General features: G+C 45.4%; 1 protein-coding gene across 8 annotated transcripts in view; it reads right to left on the minus strand.

Annotated features, from left to right (window-relative positions):
- Nucleotides 1-24896, minus strand: part of DNASE1L1 (deoxyribonuclease 1 like 1) — a 110722-nt gene that overhangs the window by 22037 nt on the left and 63789 nt on the right. For all 8 annotated transcript variants that reach the window (XM_030194134.1, XM_030194130.1, XM_030194132.1 and 5 more), the window contains 5 exons: nucleotides 17126-17307; nucleotides 16718-16806; nucleotides 15140-15226; nucleotides 14123-14235; nucleotides 8463-8575 (listed from right to left, as the gene is read on the minus strand). In XM_030194134.1, the coding sequence (XP_030049994.1) occupies nucleotides 8463-8575; nucleotides 14123-14235; nucleotides 15140-15226; nucleotides 16718-16806; nucleotides 17126-17278 (555 nt within the window). In that variant the 5' untranslated portion in view covers nucleotides 17279-17307. The remainder of the gene's footprint in view (nucleotides 1-8462; nucleotides 8576-14122; nucleotides 14236-15139; nucleotides 15227-16717; nucleotides 16807-17125; nucleotides 17308-24896) is intronic.

Raw genomic sequence — 24896 nt, forward strand, 5'->3', positions numbered from 1 at the left:
TTCCACTTAACTTGTTCTTAACCACAGTCAGTCACTGTAAGGCCCATACTGAGGGCATTTAGGGGTCCTTTTACAAAGCTACGGCAAAAGGCAGCCTGCGCTGGCATCGGTGAATGTTTTTGACACACGCCAAGGCCCCCTTTTACAGCAGAGGGTAAAAGGTAGGTTTCCCTTTTCTTAAAGAAATGGCTGTGCGGCGCGGGCATTTTTGGGGAGCACTTACCGCCAACCATTGAGGTGGCAGTAAGGGCTCCCTCACTAACCCAGCGGTTACTGCTGGATACACACCGGTGCTACAAAAATTACAATATTTTTGCAGCACAGAAAATGGCACAGGCTGGGGGAGGGAACTACCACTGGGCTGAAGTAGCCCAGTGGTACTTCCCTTTTAGTGAGTGGTAAGCCCACGTTGAGCTTACCGTTGCTTCGTAAATGGAGCCCCTTAGTTTATTTATAAGTTGTCTATGCAAAACAGTGTCAAAGGTTTTGCTAAAATCTATGTACAGCACATCTAGCACTCTTCCTTGATCCAACTCTCTAGTCACCCAGTCAATGACATTAATCAGATTTAACTAACAAGACCTGCCTCTACTGAAGCCACACCACCTTGGGTCCTGAGGTCCACTGGATTCTAGAAACCTCACTATTCTCTCTTAGAAGTGTTTCCATGAATTTACTTACCTCAGAGGTTAGACTAACCAGCCTGTAGTTCCCAACCTCCTCCTTACTTCCATTTTTTGTGTGGAGGGACCATATCCACCCATCTCTAGTCCTCTAGGACTGATTCTGACTCTAGAGAAGCATTGAGAAGGTCAAACAGTGGAGCCGTCAGAGCTTCCCTAACTTCTTTCAGTACCCCAGGATGTATGCCATCTGGCGTTATCACCTTTAGTTTAGCTAGCTCCTCACGAACACAGTCCTCTGAAAATCATCCAAGGTCTTCCATTCCTATTTGTGTTTATCTTCTGCAGTCTTACTCCTGGCCTTTCATCAAATTTAATCTAATCTAATCTAATCTAAGGCTTATTGACTGTTAATCGCAAAAATGTCCAAAGTGGTTTACAATTAAAAGCAATCAATGCAATCATTGGGAATTACAATCCAAAACAATAATAAACACTAATTTCAATAACAACAATAAGTCCTATAGTTACTTAATTAAAAATCTGTTAAAAATAAACACTTTACATTTTTTGTGAAAAGATAAATATCTTTGTTCCCACTGTATTGACCACAGGTAAACTATTCCACACACTTGATATGAAAATGAACATTCCAACATTTGTTTTTTAAGTAACCCTTTAACTGAGGTTATGATAATAAAATAGGATCATATAAATGAGAAGAACATCTGGATATTGGTCATTCTAACAGGTTAATCACATGCTCAGAAATATGGCCATGAGAAGCGTGAAAAATAGTATCTAACACTTTAAAAATCACAAAAGCCTGAATAGGAAGCCATTGAAGTTTTATCAATGACTGCGAAATACTGTCATATTTTCTAAGTCAAAATATCAGCCACGCTGTTGTATTCTGAATAAATGGTAATTTATTCTGCAACTTAAGAAAAGTCCACAAGCCATTATTAAGATGGACTTTGGAAAATCCACGGAATATTCTATGATAAGCAGCATAGAATCTGTTTTACTGTTCTGGGATCTTGCCAGGTACTTGTGACCTGGATTGGCCACTGTTGGAAACAGGACACTGGGCTTGATGGACCTTCAATCTGTCCCAGTATGGCAATGCTTATGTTCTTATGTTATGTAACTTAGATGTTATTCCTAAATAAAGTGAGTTGCAGTAATCAAAATGGGGCAATATCAACATTTGGGCTAATAGAGCAAAGTGTTTCCTCATAAAAGTAAGACTGTGAATACATATATATTTTTTTTAATTACATTTGTACACTGTGCTTTCCCACTCATGGCAGGCTCAATGTGGCTTATATATTATATACAGGTACTTATTTGTACCTGGGGAAATGGAGAATTAAGTGACTTGCCCAGAGTCACAAGGAGCTGCCTATGCCTGAAGGGGGAATTGAACCCAGTTCCCCAGGATCAAAGTCCACCACTCTAACCACTAGTCCACAATTCTGCCTTATCCTTATCAGCGTCTATATTTTCCTCCCCTTCACAACTGAGTCTCACAATGCCACTTTTGCACTTCTTCCTATCATTACCACATCTAAAAAGCCTCTGGTTATGCTAGTATTCCATAATGGAACTTAAGAGCCTCCTACCGCATGCCTTCAGGGTGGCTAATTACAGGTGTCCACTTATAGAATTGCCTCCTTTTTTTTGTTTGTTTTTTTTATCCTTTATTAATCATGTAACAATTCACATTCAAATAACAAGAAAATCTCTTTACATAAAAGTATGAGGAAACAATAAGAACTATTTTGCGTCCACTATAAAAAGAAAAGCGATTCCAAGGAAAGGAAAAAAGCAAAAATATTAAATTATTATTACACAATTGCTACCTCTAAGTTCAGACTCCAGCCTGCTATGTAGGAGGGCATGTAACAGTCACTTCAACTCTAGCTTCTAGGAAATCTTTAAGCTGTTTAGGGTCTACAAATTGAAATTGTTTGCCCTCAAGCAATACAGTACATAAACAAGGAAAACGTAATACAAAATTTGCTTTCAAGGCTTCTACTCTGGGACGCAGTTCCAAAAAGGCCCTACGTCTTGCTTGTGTCGGCCTGGAAAGATCAGGAAAGATCCTAACCTTGGAGCCCATAAACAGTTCATCTAAATGCCTCAGAGAAAGTCTTAATACAGCGTTCCGAACTGGCTCCAGCACAAAAGTGACTAACATTGTAGTCCTATGGGTAATCACTTCCAGCGAACTTTCCAGGAAGGAAGTAAGGTTCATTTCTTCACCCATTTCTCGTCTAGGGGGGGGTCTCCCAATGTCCCCCTAATGTTCCAGATGTAATGGGCCCGAGTTATGGGAGGCAATGAATATTTGTCCATTCCCAGAATGTCAATCATATATTTTTTCGCCATCTCAATTGGAGGAATTAAAGGAGACTTGGGGAAATTAAGGAACCGAAGGTTAAGTCTCCGAGACTGGTTTTCAAGGTATTCCAAACATTTGTGCAAAAAGTTATTATCCTTAACCAAAACGGATTCCAAAGACCCCATTTCTTGAATTTTGGTATCCACTTTTTCAATCTTAGAGGACTGCTGTGCTGTCACCTGTGCCTGTATCAGAACTGCTTCTGAAAGAGTTTTAATATCGTTAGTATTTTCTTTTAACATACTTTGCATAGAGGAGTGTTATATACCATATCCCACAGTGACTCGAGTGTCACATGCTTATTCCACCAGATGGTAAAAGGAGGTGTGGTGGGTCCAATTTGGCTGAAAACACAGGATCCGAGGTCCCACTCAAATTCACCGCTGTCCTCTCCTCTGTCAGCTCCGAATTTACCCCTTTGGTGTCGGATACTGGCTGGGCTGCAGCGAATAGTTCACTTCCTGGCTGTGGTGGATCTCTGCGGTCTCCGGGACTCAGAGAAGCCCCGTCTCCGCTTCCCATCGACGTCAACGCGTCGACAGTTGCAGAAGGAGTCGACGTGCAAAGAGGTCCCGGTGGCGTCTTGGGGAACTGTAAAATCGATTGCTTCAATGCTGACGAGGGCCCAGGAGCCGAGGGAAGCTCCCTTACCTTCCCCCTGTGTTTTCCCATCGCGAACGACAAGACGAGGGACCCGCAAGAGGCAACAATTCACAGCGTCCCCAGGGAGCTTACTCAGGTGCGTGTAATCCAGAATTGCCTCCTTTTGACTAGATTCTATAAATGTGCCTATAAATGTGGGGTTATTGCTATTCTATAAACCTTGCCTAAAGTTAGGTGCAGTTTATAGAATACTAGTAAAAGAGGAGGGAGAGAGGAGACATGATAGAAACGTTTAAATATCTCAAGGGCATTTATGTACAGGAAGATAGCCTTTTTCAAATGAAGGAGAGCTCTGGAATGAGGGGGCATATGACAAAGTTAAGAGGGAATAGGCTTAGTAATAACCTAAGGAAGTATTATTTCACAGAAAGGGTGGTGGAGGCGTGGAATAGCCTCCCGGTGAAGGAGTTGAGGACTGTTCCAGAATTTTAAAAGGCATGGGATAAGCATGTGGGATCGCTTAGGAACAGGAAGAATTAGGGGTTACAGAGGATGGGCAGACTGGATAGGTCATATGGCCTTCATCTGCCGTCATGTTTCTATGTTTCTAAGAAAATGGTGGCATATTACTCTCAAGGATTTCTTAAATCTGTATGAGATATTTCTTCAACATATCACGAGGTAAAGACATATTTAGAGTACGGAAATTTTAGCAAATGTAAATTTGCCGCTCTAGAAATATTTTCAACAACTTCCACTTGCCCCTTCAAGTTAGTCATATCTTTAATAACAGATGCTTGAACAACTTTTATTTCTTTACAATCTTGCTCAAAGTCATTTAATCGTGTTGTTGGTCTCCATGTCAACATTTGATTTCTCAATTTGTGCTTGAACTAATCAAACATTATGAGCAAGAACATTTACCTGGGGTATGGCTTTAGCTAGGCCAGAAATTGCTTGCCATATTACCTCTAGGGTAACTAAAGCTAGATGGAACTGCAAACATTAGGGAATAACAAGAGGAGAAATTTACAAAGTCAATCTTTGATCCAACCTGCCAGCCACAGTTGCTGGTCTGAGATGTTTCCTCAGAACAGAAACAAGGAGTGGGAACAGAGTCAGGCTCCTCAAAACAGACCAGAGACCCTGAATATGAATCAAAAGCTTTATTGGAGGATGAGTCAACAAGGTACCGTGTCTCAGCACACATAGTGCCTTCCTCAGGAGTCTCGTTGTCTGTTTGTGAAAAGAACAAACAGATTCTTGGTTTGCTGATTTGAATAGTAGTTTCTTTAAAAAGACCTTTGTAGTTGTGTCTGTTGTTTCAAAACTTTGCGATAGATCTAGTAAAGGGAGGTGTCTCCTCACCAGGCACAGGGCCTCTAACCGCCGTTCTAACAGCTACTGCTACTGGTAGTGCCAAGATTTGAAGCTCCAGTTGCACAGAGTTGGATCCCTCTCTCGCTTCCGAAGCTTCCCTCTCTCGCTTCATCACAGCTGCGGGGTCGATGGTACTGGTGAGCTCTGGGCTATCGGCTGAAGTGGAGGGGCTTGGTGGTCAGGACTAAGTGTGACCCCAGGCTCTGAGGACCTCCTGGAACCTTCCCCCAGACAACCAATGCTATTTTTCAGGTAGCCCCTAGGTGGGGGGAGGGGGTTTTAATCGAAGGAGGACTGAGGAGAAACCTTCTCCATGCAGCCTGGGAGCATTGGACCATGGTACGGGAATAAGGCTGTTTGCAAGGTGGATTGTAAGTAGCGTTATTCCTGTAAGGCAGGATTTGGCAACCTGCAGTACCAGGATCCTGCATGTTACTGAATCCCATGGGAACTTTTATCGCACCTTGATGAATCCCTCCCTAAGCTTCCAGGCGCTTTGTATCCTTTCCAGGTTTAGGAAGGGCTGTTACCAAGGCACTATTAATTTCGCTAGGGAATTTCCCTGCTGCACTACTCATGAATAATAGCTTCCTAGGGGACCACATAACTGAAATGCAAAAACTCCCCCATAAACCCATGAGGATCTGGAGCTTTCTGCAATTTACAGCTGCTTAATAGGTATTTGAACTGAACTCTCTCATTGAAATTGGAGCATTTAATATCTCTACTTCTACTTGTACCAATTGGGAGACGGTTGCCAACATCACCAAGGGACTGTCTATAGGTTTGATGGACATGTCTTTAGCAGGGGCGTAGCCAGACAACAGATTTTGGGTGGGCCTAGGCAAGAAGTGGGTGGGCACCAAGTGTTCTCCCCCACCACCACCACCAAAAAAATATCTCAGATAGTGGGAAAACGCTTCTTTCCACCTTGGCAGTCTGTAGCAGGCATGCACTGAAAAGTGAGCATATGCAGGTGCTAGTATCGTAGAGAGTAGCATTTTCGTTAACATCAGGGGAAACTCTTCAGCTGGTGGAGCTTGGGATCCCCACCAGCTACCGCTAAATGTGTGCTACTGTTGGGTGGGCCTGAGCCCTAAGAGGGTGGGCCCTGGCCCACCCAGGCCCACCTGTGGCTGCGCCACTGGTCTTTAGCATTGTTAAAACGATTTAGCAATAACAACTTGTGTAATTCAAGGACGTTGGCATAAAGAGGGGAAGGGAGGGATTGGGGGGGGGGGGAACTGGGCAAAACGTTTGATGACGGATTTCCTTATCTGGGTTACTTGCGGACATTTTGATGCTGGTCTTTTTGTTTATGCCAGAATTGAATGTTTGTGTATGTGTTAGTCATCAATAAAAAATGTTTGTGTATGTGTTAGTCATCAATAAAAAATGTTGAAACCTAATATCTCTACTTCTGAAGATAAACTTTAGTAAATCCATTGCACTTAGAAAATTTGTTATACTTCCCCGATCTCTGTTCCTTGCAGAATAAAGGGTAGCAAAATATTCCACAAACTTAATTGCTATATATCTTTACTAGCATTAACCACCTATCCATCCCCATCTTGAATGGCTTCCACGTACTGAGGGCCCACCTAGAATTTTATCAAGCATGCAAACCTTCTCCCTCCCTGGTTTGCTCCCAAAGCTAGATAAATACTTGCAGTATGTTAGACCTCTCTTTATAACATTGACCTTTTTTAATTTATTTTTTTACACGGTGTTGTAACTTTTGATTTGAGCCATGAAAGTGTTCCTACTCCTTCTTCCCCCAGGGGCCCTTTTACTAAGGTGTGTAGGCGCCTTTGCATGTCCAACGTGTGTCAAATTGGCACTACCGCCCAGCTACCACATGCCCTGGGTGGTATATCTATTTTTGACGCACGCCCAAAACACGCAGTAGAAAATATTTTCTATTTTCTACCACGGGGCACTTACCTGGCAGTAATTGGCAGTTAGTGTGCGCTGGACACTTACCGCCCGGTTAGCGTGTGAGACCTTACTGCTAAGTCAATGGGTGGTGTTAAGGTTTCAGGCCAAAAATGGACGTGCGCTGGTTTTCATTTTACCACACATCCATTTTCCGGCACAACAACAACAACAACAAAAAATCCCTTTTTTCCAGGCGCACTCAGGAAATGGACCAGCATGCATCCAAAACACATGCTTTCATCAGCGCAGGCCAGTTTTGGGTGCACCTTAGTAAAATGCCCCCCCCCAGACTGAAAAATTGATAACCCACTTATAAAAATGAGTGGTAGTTACAACCCTCACCAACTTACAGAGCAGATTAGATGAACCATTTTGGACTTTGTCTACCATCTTCTGTCATGGAAATAAATGTATACATATATCCATATATTTATAAGGAGGAGAGATAGGTGACACAGTGAGGGGCATAATCGAAACGGACGCCCAAGTTTTCCTGAGGATGTCCTCGAAGGACGTCCCAGCGAAGGGGTGGGGAAACCCGTATTATCGAAACAAGATGGGCGGCCATCTTTCGTTTCGATAATACGGTCGGGAACGCCCAAATCGCGAAATTTAGGTCGACCTTAGAGATGGTCGTCCCCGATTTTCGTCCATAATGGAAACCGAGGACGCCCATATCAGAAACGACCAAATCCAAGCCATTTGGTTGTGGGAGGAGCCAGTATTCGTAGTGCACTGGTCCCCCTGACATGCCAGGACACCAACCGGACACCCTAGGGGGGCACTACAGTGGACTTCAGAAATTGCTCCCAGGTGCATAGGTCCCTTACCTTGTGTGCTGAGCCCCCCAACCCCCCCCCAAAACCCACTACCCACAACTGTACACCACTACCATAGCCCTAAGGGGTGAAGGGGGGCACCTACATGTGGGTACAGTGGGTTTCTGGTGGGTTTTGAAGGGCTCACATTTACCACCACAAGTGTAACAGGTGGTGGGGCGGGGGGGGGGGGGCCTGGGTCCACCTGCCTGAAGTGCACTGCACCCACTAAAACTGCTCCAGGGACCTGCATACTGCTGTGATGGAGCTGGGTATGACATTTGAGCCTGGCATAGAGGCTGGCAAAAAATATTTAAAAAGTTGTTTTTTTAGGATGGGAGGGGGTTGGTGACCACTGGGGGAGTAAGGGGAGGTCATCCGGTCAGTTCAGGCACCTTTTTGAGGCTTAGTTGTAAAAAAAAAAAAAAGAACCAAGTCACCCAAGTGTTCGTCAGAGACACCCTTCTTTTTTCCATTATTGGTCGAGGACGCCCATGTCCCGCCTTCGCTACGCTTCCGACATGCCCCTGGGAACTTTGGTCGTCCCTGCGATGGAAAGCAGTTGAGGACACCCAAAATCGGTTTTCGATTATACTTGGGCGACCCTGTGAGAAGGACGCCCATCTCCCGATTTGTGTCAAAAGATGGGTGTCCTTCTCTTTCGAAAATGAGCCTGAGTGCGTACTTTCTCACCTGTGCATTCCAGCGCTTCTGGACGTCAAGAAACACATCATAGAGAGCGTCTATCTCCTTCACGGCATCACTGGGAGTTGTATGCTGAGGAACCAGGACCAGATCTTTAATGGCTGAGTGGAGAACATGAGGTAGAGTAAGTTCATGGCACATCCAATGACCCTGTTTCCTGACGTCTCCCATGGCGCCATGTTTTCACTGCACCAGACCAATCCAGTCATTTTTCTAAGCCAAAGGTGTATCTTTCACTCATTGCTCTCACCCCACTCCAGTCTCTATCATCTTTTATTGACTCCATGATTCAATTTCACTTTTGTATTCTACAGTAACTCATCTCACCCCACTTGGAAAGTCATACACTCATAGAAAGAGAATCACCCTCTATCCAGATAATTTATCTCCAGAACTTCAGTGACATCTCACTAAGTATCTCTTTCACATCATTCACCTATAAAGTGCAGGGCCTATCGGAGGGGAGGTGTTGGGGGGGGGGGGGGCTTACACAGAAAAGGGGCCTTCATTTGGAAAAAAAAATGTTTGTTTAATATTTCATGTTAACTGAACATGAAAGCAATTCAGTTACTGGATTTTTCCTTAATTATAAACAAGTTTGCACACTTCTATATCAGGGTATTGTTTTGGGGTTTTTTAAATTATGAATTCCAGGGCTCTGGAGTCTCCTAATTTGCATTTGCCTGGGCCTCTGTGATTTTCTGAAAGGCTCTGGCAAAATGATCAGGTATCCTGCTTTATACAGGACAAATCTGTCTTTAAGGCAGTTCAGTCCACACATGATATATAAAAAAAGTCACCTGAAGTTCATACTTAACACATGTGAGCAATCTAGGACTTTATAAGTAGAATAAAGACAGTGTGTTACTTCATGATGTCTGTTCCAGTCTTGTTCAAGTTCAGTCCTCAATAACAGCAAACACGTAAGGTTTTTAGAAAATCCTTTGTAGGCCACCTGAGAATGTGGCATTTGTAAGACTTGATCAGATTTAGAGAGTCCCTGCTTTAAACCATCAATAGTATAAAACCCTCTAGCTGACCTCACTTTTAGGCAGCAGTAGTGTAGCCAGACCCAGTAATTTGGATGGGCCCAGAGTTAGCTTAGATGGGCCCTTCCATGCCATGCCACCCCCCACCCCAGAGATATTAAAAATATATAGTTTTTTTTTTCACCTAACCCATGAACATCTCTCCTCCTCCATGGAGTCCCAGCATCTGCCCACCTGTTGCTGAACCCCGTTCCTCCCCAATATACCTTACAGGTGTCCCTAGTGTCTGCAGTGATTAATTATTGCTGCCTGCACCAGCCCTACAGACTTCCATTATCCAGATCCTGCCCTCGCTGATGTCATTTCCTGTTTCCTATCTGGTGGGACCTGGTCAATAGTCATAGGCGCCCGGTATAAGAGGCTTGCCACAGCAGGATGGATCAGCTGTTTCTATAGAAATGCTAAATAGTAGAAGTAGTAGTTCTCCAGCGAGTCCCGCTGCTCTGGGGGGTTTAAATAGCAGCAGGCTGCAGTGAAAGCCATCTCTAGCCTTTTGTAACCAGTTGTAATTTGATTACCTGCTGGGAGAGCAGAGCAGGGGGGGGGGGGGGTTGGCTGGACGTGTCCTGGGTTGCCATGGAGATATTTAACTAGGCTGAATTCCTGCACATGAGCACTTCATACCAAAGAGACTGCACTGACCCCTGCAATTTTAAAAGTGCTAAAAATAAGTTTTAAAAGTATTTGCATTAAATCTAATTGCAGAATTTAGGTGCTAGTAAGTGGGATTGGTATGCTATCTACTCAAATTTGCTCAAGCCATATGCATATTAGTCCATTTTTGGGAGGTTCTCATTTGCATATTTATGGGTAAAAATTGTTGAGAAATGTTTACAGCCTTAATGTTAGGGCATGGCTCTGATCAAAAATGTGAAATTTGATCCAAAAACGAAGGATTTAGCTAGTATTTTTGACAAAATTCCCATTAGAGTGTCTGTATGTTAATCTGGATTCCAATAGAGCTCTCTGATTGGATGAGCAGCTCCTGTTAGAAAATCTGCCCGGGAACAGAGAGGAGAGGCTCAATGGGTGGGTGGGTGTGGATGGCTGGAGGGGGGGCAGGGGAGAGGAGAGAATCAATGGGTGGGTATGGATGGTTGGAGGGGGGGGGCAGGGGAGCGAGGACAAGAAATTAAGAAGAAAGGCAGAAAGTAAAGAGATAAATGGAAAGGAAGCCCTGGAAACTGAGTTAAGAGGACAGATAGCAGCAGAATCGGATACTGGGCCAGCATGATCAGAAAAACAAAGTCACCAGACAACAAAGGTAAAAAAGATTGTTTTATTTTCATTATAGTGTTTGGAATACGTCCACTTTGAGAATCAGGTGCTCAACATTAAAAGTTTATATTTATTTACTTATGTATGGCATTTTATCCCACATTAAACATGAATTAGGATGTTTTGTGGCTCTACATGAGAATTGTGATATTATGATCCCTTGTTTCATATTGTTGACGGTCTGCATTTTCCGTATGGGTGGTATATTGGTGTATTAGTTCTGCCCAGTGTAATATTTATGGTGCAGTAAGGTTCTGAGTGTGTTTTTGCACAAAGTTTTGCATAGTGTTTTGCAGTTGAGCGATTGTGGTTAGAATATGCTTTGAGCAACCACTTTATTCTATGACATATGATACATATCTAATATCTAAATTTAATAAAAGATATTAATTGTGACTTTTATTTTTATTTATTTTTTTCTGTGTGTTATCAGACAATTATGGATTTAAGCCCCACCCCTGGCCCCACCCCTAACCCTGCCCCCTTTAGCCTCCCCAAACAGTTGGACCACCGACCGCCTATGCCAATAGTAGCCTGTGAGGCCAGTGCAGGCAGCAATAATGAATCACAACAGGCTCCAGAGATGCCTATAAGATACATCTGGGCGGGATGGGGTTCAGCGATGGGCAGGCAGATGTCGGGATGACACGGAGGAGGAGAAATGTTGATGTGCGATGCTGCCACTGGGTGGACCTGTGTCCACTCATGCCCACCCGTATCTACGCCACTGGTAGGCAGGAAGACAGGTGCCCTACAGGTGAACTTTCTGACCCTTGCCAGAAAGGGTAAGAAGTTGCAGGAAACTGGTGAAACAAAAGGAGTGCCCAATATAATCAGTGGAAGTTTCTGATTGCAGCAGAATCCACCTCTGATTAAACTATGTGTCAGGTTCCAGAACCTCCCCAGCCTCTGACCTTTACAGTTAGGGAAGAGAGCCTTCAAGCCAAGCATTAGCAATATAGATCCCAGAAGTAATAAAACTTGCTACTGTGTCGCTGTGATCAGTGAGGTATTAGGCATAAAGAGTAAGACTGAAGCTGCAAGAACCAGAACCTAGAACGTTCCTGACAAGTGCTGGGTGTATGAGGGTGGAGGCCCCTCTGCATCCCACCTAATTACTAGTGAGAAGATGAAAACTGGACTATGATTATGAATTCCATCAAGGTGCTCTGCCCACAATTCTGGATCAGGAACATCTTAAGGCTTACAGTAATTATCACCCCTACAGGAGCCCTGTGGGTCCCGTACAGTAAATTGGATCCCAGTTAAAGAATCACCATCTGAGTTCAGTGTCCCTGAGGCTCAATAATGTTGGTAGCCAACTGTAAATCATGACCACCTATTAAATGAACTGATAATCTTGTCAATGTACACTGATAGTCCTATCTGCACCCCCACAGTAGGAACAGAAACAAAGAGAACTTTATTTGACCCTGCCACTATAGAAGATACGGAACATTATTGACGGCTGGAGTCAAGCATATGAAAGGCTGTAAATAGTTTGGAGCTGGTTGCTACATTGTTGTCTTTGCCACTGATACTTAGTGAGTGACTTTAAAAAATATCAAGTAAATGTGAATTCAGAACAACATACCTAGAGTTCCCACCACTTGGTGCATGTACTAGTCAGCTGCCTAGGTGTTTATCAGAACCTTAATTGATATGCATAAGAGAGATTTGCATGCAGTAGAGGTATCAAACATGCAAATCTCTCTCATTTATATTTATTATGTTACTTCTAATGCCAGTCAAAAACTCCAAGATTCGCTAAACTTTTATAATGTTCTCTACCTTTACTGAAATATTTGTGCAAAAACCACTTTCATGTGGAAATACTTCCTGTTTATACTACATAGACACAAATAAATCTACCTATATAAATTATACCGTCATACCCATTATACACCAATCATACCACCATTCATACTTCAATGGAGCTATTGCCACCACTCTATTCACTCAAAATGCAAATTCAGATACAATACAAAATAACCTTCCTAAACATAAACAAATGTCCTGAGATAGTCCATAAAGGAGTAACGCTTGTTGGACAAAGCGATACGCCTTGTCTTTTGGAAGACGATAATGCATTAGTAATCCCAAAAAGTCTTATCTTTGAGCAGAGGCCCGGTTTTTGACTGGCATTAGAAGTAACATATAAATTGTATGCACAGTTTTTGTAGGATAACTCATTTAGTATTATATTTATATTCATTAGAGATATTCTGAAAACCTGGTATGTTTGCAGCCCTCAAGGACTAGGACAAACCTGGTCTTCTCCTTCTCTCCTCTCCCTCTTATTTGCCTTCTGCTCCTTCCATGTTGCTCCTATCTCCCCACACTCCAGAATACACAAGTTCCTCTCCAAAGGGGATGTCCTGTATCCTAATTATGTGTCACTGGCAGTTCTGCTTCAATGACATCACTCTCCTAAATATCTTTCCGCACATCAGTCCCTTCCAGAGACTCCACCCTCTTTCAGGCCCAATGGTTTCCTCCTGCTGTTTTGGGCTTCCAGTTCAATAGAAACTGCACTGTGATTGGACTGCACTGCTATAAGTGAGGCTTCTGGATTTTAACTGATAAACACTCCTGATGCTAATAAATAAAATAACTGTGTATTGGCTATAACACTAAAGAGACACCCCTAGGCCTCTCACCCCTTCATTGGCTTTGCCATGGATTCTCCTCTCTGGTTTTCTGCCTTTTCCACAGTGATGACTGTTCAGGTACACAAATGCATGTATTTGATTCCACCAGAAAACAATGCCCAGCATAGAAACTGTGCAGTGAAAATTATGATGATGAACATTGGCCTCTTTTTGTGCCCTTAAAGAACCCCTACATTAGCTGGAAAAATTAACGCCTACGTTTATATTTTAGGAACATCTAAGAATAGAAATCATACTGTACATATATATCCCCTGTCTCAACTCAGTCCAGCTATCAGAGTGACAGTCCTTGGCCAGGATCTACAAAAAGCTAGACACCAGCTTTTTTTTTTGTTACATTTGTACCCCGCGCTTTCCCACTCATGGCAGGCTCAATGCGGCTTACATGGGGCAATGGAGGGTTAAGTGACTTGCCCAGAGTCACAAGGAGCTGCCTGTGCCTGAAGTGGGAATCGAACTCAGTTCCCCAGGACCAAAATCCACCACCCTAACCATTAGGCCACTCCTCCATGTTTTCTGCAGGGTAGTAAATAACACTTGTAAGTTGGGCCACCAAATCATCCCTAGAGAGTCCCATCCTTAAGTATGAGAATTCCCCCTGTGTAAGCACGCCACTGACACTCCCCGGCAGGTTAGGGCACAGACACACCTGTGGTTGGAAGATGAAACCGGACAATGTAAGGCTCCCGAGCAAAGACATCCACACTTGCTGGGTGATTATCTTCATACCTGTATGAATCCACCACTTTGGCTTTGTCTGACCTGGAAGATTGAAAGAGTGACAGGAGGGGCTTCTTATTACCACACAATGTCACTCACAAACTGGCCATTTAGTTGTACATATCTTCCACCTCATTACTCAGCCCCTCTCTTTCCTGGTGTTATACCTGGGGAAAAGGAACGATGGTCCTTCACCACTGGGGTGCAGCCAGATCAATGATTAGTACTGAGAGCCATGGGGAGCTTAACTTAAGTCCTTACAAGGAAGGTAATTCTAAAAAGAAATGGTTCCCTCTCCCCTTTCTTGCAGCCAGATAGCCTCGAATTAGACAGGAAAGGTTACATTTTTGTTTACAAATATGGTCATTCTTTTCCCACTCCTCCTGTGGATTTCACAGAATAGGGGTAATTTCATAACAGGGCACCCATGTGAAGTGTCCAAAAGAGTGGCCATTTAATAAAAGCAACATGGGAGCCTTTGGGGCTCTATAACATAGGCTCCCAGAACTAAATTCTCATGCACAAATCTACACCAGCTCCAAAGAGGGTTTAATGAGTTTTATGTACCCTCTATATGTGTACATGCAAATTTGATAAAATATGTGGATACTTTGCAACTGTGCTCCAGCTCTGCTCAACTACACCCCTGGGAACAGTTGTGAACAGATTATGTAAGAATATGTGCAGTCCTGTTGGTGAACGCACTTGTTTTATAAATTTTATTGAAGACTTTAAAACACTTTAACCAATGGCGAAATAGATTAGGTAGAGCAAATGTAATGATCAACTTGCAGCATGCACAGTTATCACATACAATCTTTAGCATACCTATTACTTTCCTAAGGTATACCATCACCAACAGAAGGGAGAATTGGGGATGTTGTAGACAAATAAGCAATGCAAGCAAATAGAAGTGGGTGTTACCTGTCCGTGCTCCATTTCTTACCTGTAAATAAAGACATATTTTTCCAGGTAGCTGCTCCTGCCCAGTGGTCCACTGCTGATGTATATGAACAGCTCAGACCCATGAAACCTGTTCCGGGAAATGGAAAAGAGCAGAAGGATCTGTCAGAGCAAGTGCTGCTTATCGGAGCAAGACTGTGTGTGTGTGTGTGTGTGTGTGTGTGTGTTGTCATAACCAGGAGAATGCCCACCCACAGAATTCTGAGCCAGGCTAGAGGAACCTTTCCAATATGAAAACAGGTAACATCAGGAGAAAAGGAAATCCTGGAATGGAATAAGACTGGAAGGGAGAGTAGGTCACAGTCACCTAGGAGGCCTATACAAAGGGGAGGGTTATGTAGGTGCACATCCTCCTTGAGTGCACAAGCAATGCATGCAGAGGATGGCTATTTAAAGGGCCAGAGGCAGGAGGAGGGTTCTGGTGCCCAGAGATGACATCATTAGGACGGGGCCATATAAGGGATCCCAAGGTGCCTCTCCTTCAATTCCAATTGCAGCTCCTTGTGACTCTGGGCAAGTCACTTAACCCTCCATTGTCCCAGGTACAAATAAGTACCTGTATATAATATATAAACCGATTTGAATGTAGTTGGAAAAACCACAGAAAGGCGGTATATTAAGTCCCATTCCCTTTCCCCTTTGCAACAGGTCACCTGGGCTTTTCCAAGCATGAATTGCAGTCATTCCGGTCTTGCTCCTCTGGAGGCTCCAGTTCCTGTCTCCTGTTCCAGTCTTCAGTTCAGCCGTGTTCCAGTGTTCAGTCCAGTTGTCCTCCAGTCTTCAGTTCAACCGTGTTCAGTTTCCTATTCAGCCTGTTCCAGTTTGTGTGTGCTGTTGTGTCTCCAGGTCTTCAGGCTCCTGCTTTTTCTTGGCCTTGACTGCCGGGCCAGCCTCCCAAGGGCTCTTTTCAGGGCCATTGTCTGCCCTTATGCTCTCAGAGTGCCTCCAAGGGACCTTTTAAGGGCCGTCCTTTCGCCAAGTCCCCATGTGGGGTGACTCAACTGTCACCAGACGGGATCTGCCTAGCCTTTGTGTTGGATATTCCCAATTGCTGCCCAAGGGCTCACCTAGAGAGCTGTGACAGTTGTATTGCACTGAACCATCAAGATGTAAAGCCCCGGGCTGGGTGGAATACTATAGATTGGAATTACCTACAAGAAGGACCTAATTTGCATAATCCAATATGCATAATTTAAAGGAACTGTTAAGCCCAAGGATTTTTGCTTATGCCTTACAATAAGGGGCTCTAGAGAAACACAGACCTTGACTGGATTAAAACTGAATTTAAAACTGTGTGATAAGAACTGTTATTGCAAAGTTTGAATCCTGTTGTTGACTCTCCCTGAGTGTGACAGCATGAAGAAATAAGGAACTTGAGAATGTCTACTGCTATCAAACCCATGGATTCCTCTGGATTAACCAAGAGTGAGGTTATTTTTCTGGCTGATGACCACCTCCTATCTATTACAGTGTGTGTTTGTGCATGTGTGTGTGTATTTTTATTTGTACATTTGATATATCATCTGAATGCTTTTTTTTCAGCTGCTGGCTCTCTTTTTACCTGTTCAGCTCTTTCACGAGTCTGGGGATGGCCTGTCCTTTGGCATCCTGGACCTCCTGAAGTAAACAGATATCATACTGCAGCAGGATCTGTGCAAAATAGATTGCAGGGGACGGAAGAGCTTCAGCACTCTTAGAAAGTTGTTATATACAGTGACACCTCACAATAGCATTCCTACTATGAACGAAGTCATTAGACATATGGTGCTTCATTATAACACCCCTTACATAGACCCCAGGCTCCAATGACATGACGTATGCTGATGAAACGGACACAGCCTTTCATGGATCCAAGTCCCATGCAATGTTTCCTGTTTTCCTTGAGGTTTCTGGCTCTCGCCTGTGCCCTCAGACATAAGTGTGACCTCTCTCTTTCAGCATCCCCACCCCAGTGAGTCTCGCCTCTTACCTTTACCAAGGTGTTCATTATGGTGCTCTTGGCAGCTTTTGCCTCCCCGAAGCGCTGTATATTGAAGGCACAGATACGCACTGTGGCGGCCCAGCAGCAGAGGAGGTGGTGGAAGAAGAGTGCAGCGAGGATCAGGAGCCGGGCGCCCCCCATGTCTCTGAGTTGGTAGTGACACTGGGAGTCTTGACATGCAGGCATTAGGGAGAGAAAGATACAATAGTGAAAAGTATGTCCTTCATGTGTGGTTTCCTGAATGATGATGTAAAGCAGTGTTTCCCAAGTCCGGTCCTGGAGTACCCCTTGCCAGTCAGGTTTTCAGGATATCCACAATGAATATGCATGAAAGAGATTTGCATACAATGGAGGCCGTGTATGCAAATCAAGTTCATGCATATTAATTGTGGATATACTAAAAACCTGACTGGCAAAGGGTACTCCAGGACTGGACTTGGGAAACACTAGTGTAAAGTACCTTAGGTTTCCTTACAGTTCTTTCTTTTAGTTGGCTTGACTGCCTTTTGAACTTACTGTGGCAGTATGCAAAATGCAGTACACATGTGAACAGCATGCCTGCTACTCTACCAACTATGTCTGCAAAATGCCTCCCCCCCCCCCCCCCCCCAGTGCCTTTATTCTATGCAGTTAATAGTAGGCACATATTGCCAGGGGAGCATAGATTCAGGAAATCTACCCGCATCGTAGCCTATTCCATAGGCGGTCGGAGGCCCAACTGTTTGGGGAGGCTAAAGGGGACAGGGTTAGGGGTGGGGCCAGGGGTGGAGCTTACATCCATAATTGTCTAACACACAGAAAAAACATAAGTAAAAATAAAATAGTCACAATTAATACCATTTATTAAATTTAGATATTAGATATGTATCATATGACAAAGGAATAAAGTGGTTGCTCAAAGTATATACTAACCACAATCGCTCAACTGCAAAACACTATGCACAAATTTGTGCAAAAACACACTCAGAACCTTACTGTACCATAAATATTACACTGGGCAGACCCTAATACACCAATATACCATCCTTACGGAAAATGCAGACCATCAACAATATGAAGCAAGGGATCATATCACAATTCTCATGTAGAGCCACAAAACACCCTTTTAGGGTGGATAGTGTTCACAATGAGTTCCTTTTATTAACGACCATATGTAGATCCTTTAAGAGGTAGTGTGTCATGATTTAGGCTCTACACCCTTTCTGATGTTTTGGTGCCACCTCAGTAAGGCCAACACACAATCTCTCCACTGCAAAACACTATACACAAACTTGTAAACTTGCAAAAACACACTCATAACCTTACCAAACCATAACAGCACTAACTCCAAGGACAGGACGAGCTACATCCTTATATGTGGAAAGGCAGCACTGTAATTACACCAGGCTCTAAAACACCAGTACACAACCTAGTGAAAAAAAAAGGGCTGCAAATACTACACGCTAGCAGAATACTGCACCTTGATCTAATATGAAAAACACATGACACAACAGATATGAAGGCAAAATACTGAACTGGAAAGTTACCTCAAGAAGTCAGGCTCAGCATGCAGCAATACTAGAAAAATTGAAACTTACATGCAAAATATCACAGATGCACATTTGCAAAAGCTGACATAGTTCAATTAATAAATTCTGAATAAAATACTTTTTTCTACCTTTGTCTGATCATTTAGTTTTTCTATTCGCTTTGGTCCCAGTGTCTTCTGTTTATGCAGTGTCTTCTTTCCATCTGATATTTTTTCTCTCACCATGTCCACCATCCTCCTGTGTCCTTATGCGTCCTACCATCTGTAGCCCTGTCCCTATCCTTTCTCCAGTTTCAGCATCTGCCCTCAAAGTGTTCCGATCCAGCCCTTAAATTCAGCAATTTCCCCTCCATCCATATCCAGCATTTCTTCTTACTCCCCTCCCCTCCATCCATGTGCATCTACTTCCTATGTCTTCCCTCCCCTCCATCCATATCCAGCATGTCTCCTTACTCCCCTCCATCCATGTGCATCTCCTTCCAGTCTTCCCTCCCCTCCATCCACCCATGTCCAGCTTCTCTCCCCTTTCCCCTCCATCCATGTCCAGCAACTCTCCTCTCTCCCCGCCCTCTCCTCCATCCATATCTAGCAAATCTCCTCTCCCCTACCCTCTCCTCCATCCATATCTAGCAAATCTCCTCTCCCCTGCCCCCTCCAGCCATCCAAATCCAGCAATTCTCCTCTCCCCTGTCCTCCCCTCCATGTCCAGTGATTTCTCCTCTGCCCCCATCCTCCCCTCCATGTCCAGTGATTTCTCCTCTCTTCCCTGCCCTGCCCTCCCCTCCCATCCATGCCTGATTCTCCTTTGCCTCCTATTGTCCTCCCCTTCCATCCATTGTGCAGTGACTTGCCCCAGCCCCACCTGCCCGCCCTCAGCTCTCCAACAGCCCTCCTCTCCGTTCCTGCCTTGGCCGCCCGGTGTTTAAACCTTTTTAAGTTGCAGCGATGGCTCACCTCTTCTCCAGCCTTTCCCTTCTCGCTTCTCGCTCAGTGTCCCGCCTTCCTCTGATGAGGTATTTCCTGTTTCCGCGAGGGCGGGACACTGAGCAAGAAGCAAGAAGGGAAAGGCTGGAGCGGAGGTGAGCCGTTGCTGCGACTTAAAAAGGTTTAAACGCTGGGTGGCTACGGCAGGAATGGAAAGGTTGGGGAGCTGAGGGCGGGCTCAGCGGGGGGGGGAGGGGGCGGCGGTGGCTTTTGTTTTGGCATCGGGGCTACATGTGGAGGAGGAAGCAGGTGAGGAAAGGTCACAGCTTGGCTGGGGAGGCTTATCCTCCCCAAGCCTCTTATACGGGGCGCCTATGGCCTATTGCACAGACACGGATTTCCAATAATGAGGGGTAATTGCAAACATCAGTTGAGGAAATAATGCGCATTATGGAGCAAATTCTATAACTGGGTGCCTCTGTTTAGATGCCCTGAGGATGTGTGATGGGATCCTCTTCTATAATGGCATCCGGGCACCCAGCGTACATTATACAATATTAGCGTAATGCAGTATTGGCATGCCTAGCATTGAAGTGCTGCAGTTTTACCAGCCATAGACATGGCACAACTGCGGGCATGTAAGTGGAATCCTTGCCCATGCCCTGTCTGTGCTCTGCTCATGCCCCACCCATGTATACATCCCCCCTTGCATCTTACACATTATCCCCCAGATTCTATATATGGCAACTAGAGTTCCGTGTGCAAATCAGCATGTGTAGCTGATTTCTGTGTGGAATTTAATTGGGTAACAAGCCAATCAGTGCCAATAAATGGATGCTAACAAGTAATTATTGGTACTAATTGGCGCTAATTAGGATTTACGTGCAAAGCTTGTTAAGTGTATTCTATAAAGCAGTGCATGTAAATCGGTCCATAAAGATCTCAGAAGAGGGTGTGGCCATGGGAGGGGCATGGGCAGATCATGGATGTTCAGAAAATGTATGCGCCGTGTTATAGAATATGCCCAATCCACACCTAAATTAATCGTGTGCTTTAACACCCGGTTTTAGTTGGCATAAATGGCCGCAACTACATCTAGTCACAGGAATGGCGCTTTGTGTATTCTAAAAGCCGCGCCTAACTTTAGGTGAGGTTTATAGAATAGCACTAAGTGCGGGTTTTTTCAGCGCCAATTTTTTTAGGCACCATATATGCAATCTAGTCATATGGGGGTAATTGTGTGACTTGCAGTGTCGTAGCAAGGGGGGCTGCCACCCGGGGCGGTTCGCTGTTGCACCCTCCCCCCCGGGTGCAGCACGATGACATCCCCCCCCCCCTTGGCACATCAACCCCCCCCCCCCCGACACAGTGCCTACCCTCCTCAACTCCGTCCAACCAGCTCCCACACCCTACCTTTAAAGAAATCTCGGAAGCCGAGGCATGCCTGCATTTAAAAGAAATGTGGATCGTCTCATCGGGCCTTCCCTCACTCTGTCTGTCCCGCCCTTGCAGAAATAGGAAGTTGCGTCAGCGGAGGGCGGGACAGACAGAGCGAGGGAAGGCCCGATGAGATGATCCACACTTCTTTTACATGCAGGCATGCCTCGGCTTCCGAGATTTCTTTAAAGGTAGGGTGCGAGAGCTGGTTGGACAGAGCTGAGGGATCTGGGGGTGTTGATGCGCTGGGGGGGGGGGTGTCATCGTGCTGCACCCGGGGGGGGGGGGAGAACTGGCAGGGAGCACCCCCCTTGAGCTGACACCCAGGGCGGACCGCCCCCCCCCCCCCCCCGCCCCCCTTGCTACGCCACTGGTGACTTGGCACCAGTTCGAACATTGCTTCATGGTGCACCTAAGCCATGATAGAAAACTAGCACAAAGCCATGATAGTGTGCTGGAATTTAGACGTGCCCCCTTACAACAGGTCAATAACTGGCATAAGTGGGCACGCCTAAGTATGCCAGGCAATGTGCATAAATGAGAGCATTCTAGAAGTTGCATGTGGCATTTGGTGACGCACCCATGGCCTGCCCACATATACACCCCTTACAATTCTGCGCTAAGCGACTGGTGCGCATGTTATAGAATAGCGCCTAGCTATTATATATGTAACTGCCAATTATTGGTGCCTCTGATATGCGGGAGTGTTATTATCATACAGGTGCACTTGATGCCCGACGTTAGGCACTGAATTACAGAACAAGGAGGTATTTAAGTTAGGTGCGCCATTACAGCATAGCGCCTAGGCCTCACTTTCACGGTAAGTGTACACTGATGCTCCTTTACGTGAAACTGAGCATGCTCAGTTTCATGTAAAGGAGTGTCAGCATGCACAGGAAGAGCAAGAAGAAAGAAGAGCAGGGTAGTGAACGCTGCTGCGCCGGAGACCGGCGCCGAAGAAGGCTTCAAGCTGGTGGGGGTTGGGGACCCCCACCAGCAAAGGTATTTGTTTTTGCGGGGGGAGTGACGAGGTGGTGAGGGGAAGCGGCAAGGAGGTGAGGGGGAGTGACGAGGAGGCGAGGCGGTGGGGGGGGGCGAGGAGGCAAGGCGAGGCGTGGCGGTGGGAGGGGGGCGGTGGGGCGGCACTCAAAATGTGCCCCCAACCTTGGACTCTGGCCCCCTCCCACCGTGAGGTCTGGCTACGCCCCTGTGTGGGAGTAGGGCAGGGGCAGAAAAAGATGTGCCAATCCAATTTGGGCTCAGGCCCAGCCAAAATTGGCTGTCTGGCTACGCCACTGCTCCCACTCGCAGAGAAAACAGAAATTTCCTCTCCCTTTTACATCGAGTCTGTTCCCTTAACCTCCAGACTACTTAAAATCCTACAATCAGAGACATTTGACCACTTTTTCCCTTAAATACTATCAGTGCATTTTGTCTAGCAAAAAAGGTGCTGGTACTCAAATGCCAGGCCACCCTTCAGGGGTGGAATGATCATTGAGGGACCCACCCTACAATAGCCAGGACCCCTGCAACCAGTCATAGAATCTATGACAAGGCAGAATTTGTATGTAGAACCTGAGCTCTTTCATTAAAATACAAGAACCATGGGTCAAGTTTAGCAGACAGTAGACAAGGTGCCGGTACTCAGTACCCCCAAGTACCCCCTCAAAAAAAGCCCTGAATAATATTAAAACCCAGGCTACGTTCACACTTGCCTCCATCTCTCTCCAAGTCTTTTTCCAACCATCTAACCGCTATCTTCTGGTGACATCACATGTTCTAAACCAGACTCAAGCACGTGAGGGTTCCAAACATTGCAGAAGTAATCACACTCATACCACAGCCATACTTCAGAGCTCTGACTCATACATTCAACCAAATACACCCACATACAGTTGGGTTTTTTTTTTTTAGCTCCTAAGCCTTCAGAGTCCTCCCCAGCTCTGACCACACCAGCTCTCAGCCCACATGCATCAGCTGCACTTAACATGCCTAAACTTAAGCAATGCCTCCCAACCATCTTTCACCTCTCAACCCTACAATAACTCTACCCTGCAGCATTTCAGCCAGCCACTGACTGCCCCCAACTGCCCTTGAAGCTGGAAAAGCTCAGGGGACTTGAAAAAAATTCAGCCACGCTAAGTGCCAGTGTTATGCTGATAACCTTTCCTCTGCAACTGGGGCTCCAGCTCCGTGCACTCGAACACCGCACGACACTCGCTCCAGGCCCTTCTCCCCACTCTCGCGCCAATCAGAGCCATTTCTTCTGGGCCTTTTCACGCCCTTGACATCTGGGGCTCTTTCTCTGCTCCCGCCTTTGTCATTGGGCTCAGCTGGCCAATCAGGGTGCTCCTTATTTGGTGCTTTCGCGCCACACACATCCAGACCTTTGAGCCCACTCCAGTGCCTCCCCTCCCCTCTAGGGGACCTCTTTCCCATGTCCATGCATGCACACTAATCACACATGTACGAGCATCCTGTCTCCCTTGGGCCTGGCACTGAGGCCTACTGTGGCACCAGCTGTCACTCTCTACCCCCTTTGGGCCCAAATTGCTCCAAGCCACAGCAGTCCCGTGACTCCAGAGTGCCTTCCCTTTACTGGCAAAAGAACACTTCCGGATTGCGGGTACCACAACTCCACCCCATGCCAGTTCCTGCTCAACCCAGGGACTCACTGAAGCCCTGGTAAGCAGCTTAAAAGAAAAAAGAGATCCCTTTACACTGAGAGGCTTTAGGGTGGAGTGAGGATAGAATGACTGGCGATATATAGCCACTACAGCGAAGGAGACAAAGATCACAAGGATGAAACTCAAAGTAAGAGTCCTTTCAAAGAGTGAAAACTCTGAGATTGTCCAGCTGTGTGTCGATAAGAGACTCCCGAGGCAGGACCTTTGGCCGAAACACAGGCCTGTGTTGAGTCTGTGAATGTAAATAAAGGACTCTTACTTTGGGTATCATCCATGTGATCTTTGTCTCCTTTGCTGTGGTTGTGAGAGCTAAGTGGTTTAAATTTCAGACACTCCCAGCCACAGCATAGGTTTTCAGATGAGAAGGAAAACCTGGCCTGGCCAGAAAAGAAGAGAGATTCCCAGACAAACAGATTCCATGCACCATCAGGGAAAATCCCTAAAGACCCACCAGGCCCCCTGGCTGACTAAGCAATACAATTTAGCTACAGGTAGCAGCTGGGAGGGGGAGGGGTCTCTTTGGGCTAATATGAAGGAGGAAGCAGGAAATACAGAGACAGACATGGAATGGACTGATCAGGGACTGTCACAAGCTACTCCTAAGATCACAATCCCTGAAGAGAAGGAACAGATGGAGGTAGCACCAGCACCTGAGGAGTGAAGGAAGCCAGCTGCAGGGTGCTCAATTGTTGTTTGTTTTTCTCTTCACACAGTCCCTGTGGGAAAGTGGGAGGTAGGGGACAAGCCGGAAACTAGGCTGGGGCTGTCAACAAAGCAGTGTGGAGAACACTTAACTATTGCAAGACTGTTTTTTTTTTAATTTGTACCTCGTGCTTTCCCACTCATGGCAGGCTCAATGCGGCTTAGGTACTTATTTGTACCTGCGGCAATGTTTGAACTGTGAAGTTGAATTGTTGGAACTGGGGAAATGAACTTTGTTTGAAAAGCCATAGTAAGGCTGTGGCTACTGTTTGGTGTGTGCCCTGTAGATTGGACTGTGCTCTAAGCTGTGTGGGGGTGGAAGGTGGCCTTCTAAAGTTACTGAGAAGTTCAAGTTATACCGAAGAGAAGGGTAACCGGCTGTGTGCTACAAGACTTTATTGCAAGGAAGGAAGTCTGAGGTTTGCCTTTCCTTCTTTGATTACCTAGTAGACATATATATATATGTTTCGCCTTCAGTTTT

Source organism: Microcaecilia unicolor, chromosome 2 (assembly GCF_901765095.1).
Source record: "Microcaecilia unicolor chromosome 2, aMicUni1.1, whole genome shotgun sequence".
NCBI classification, from domain to species: Eukaryota; Metazoa; Chordata; class Amphibia; order Gymnophiona; family Siphonopidae; genus Microcaecilia; species Microcaecilia unicolor.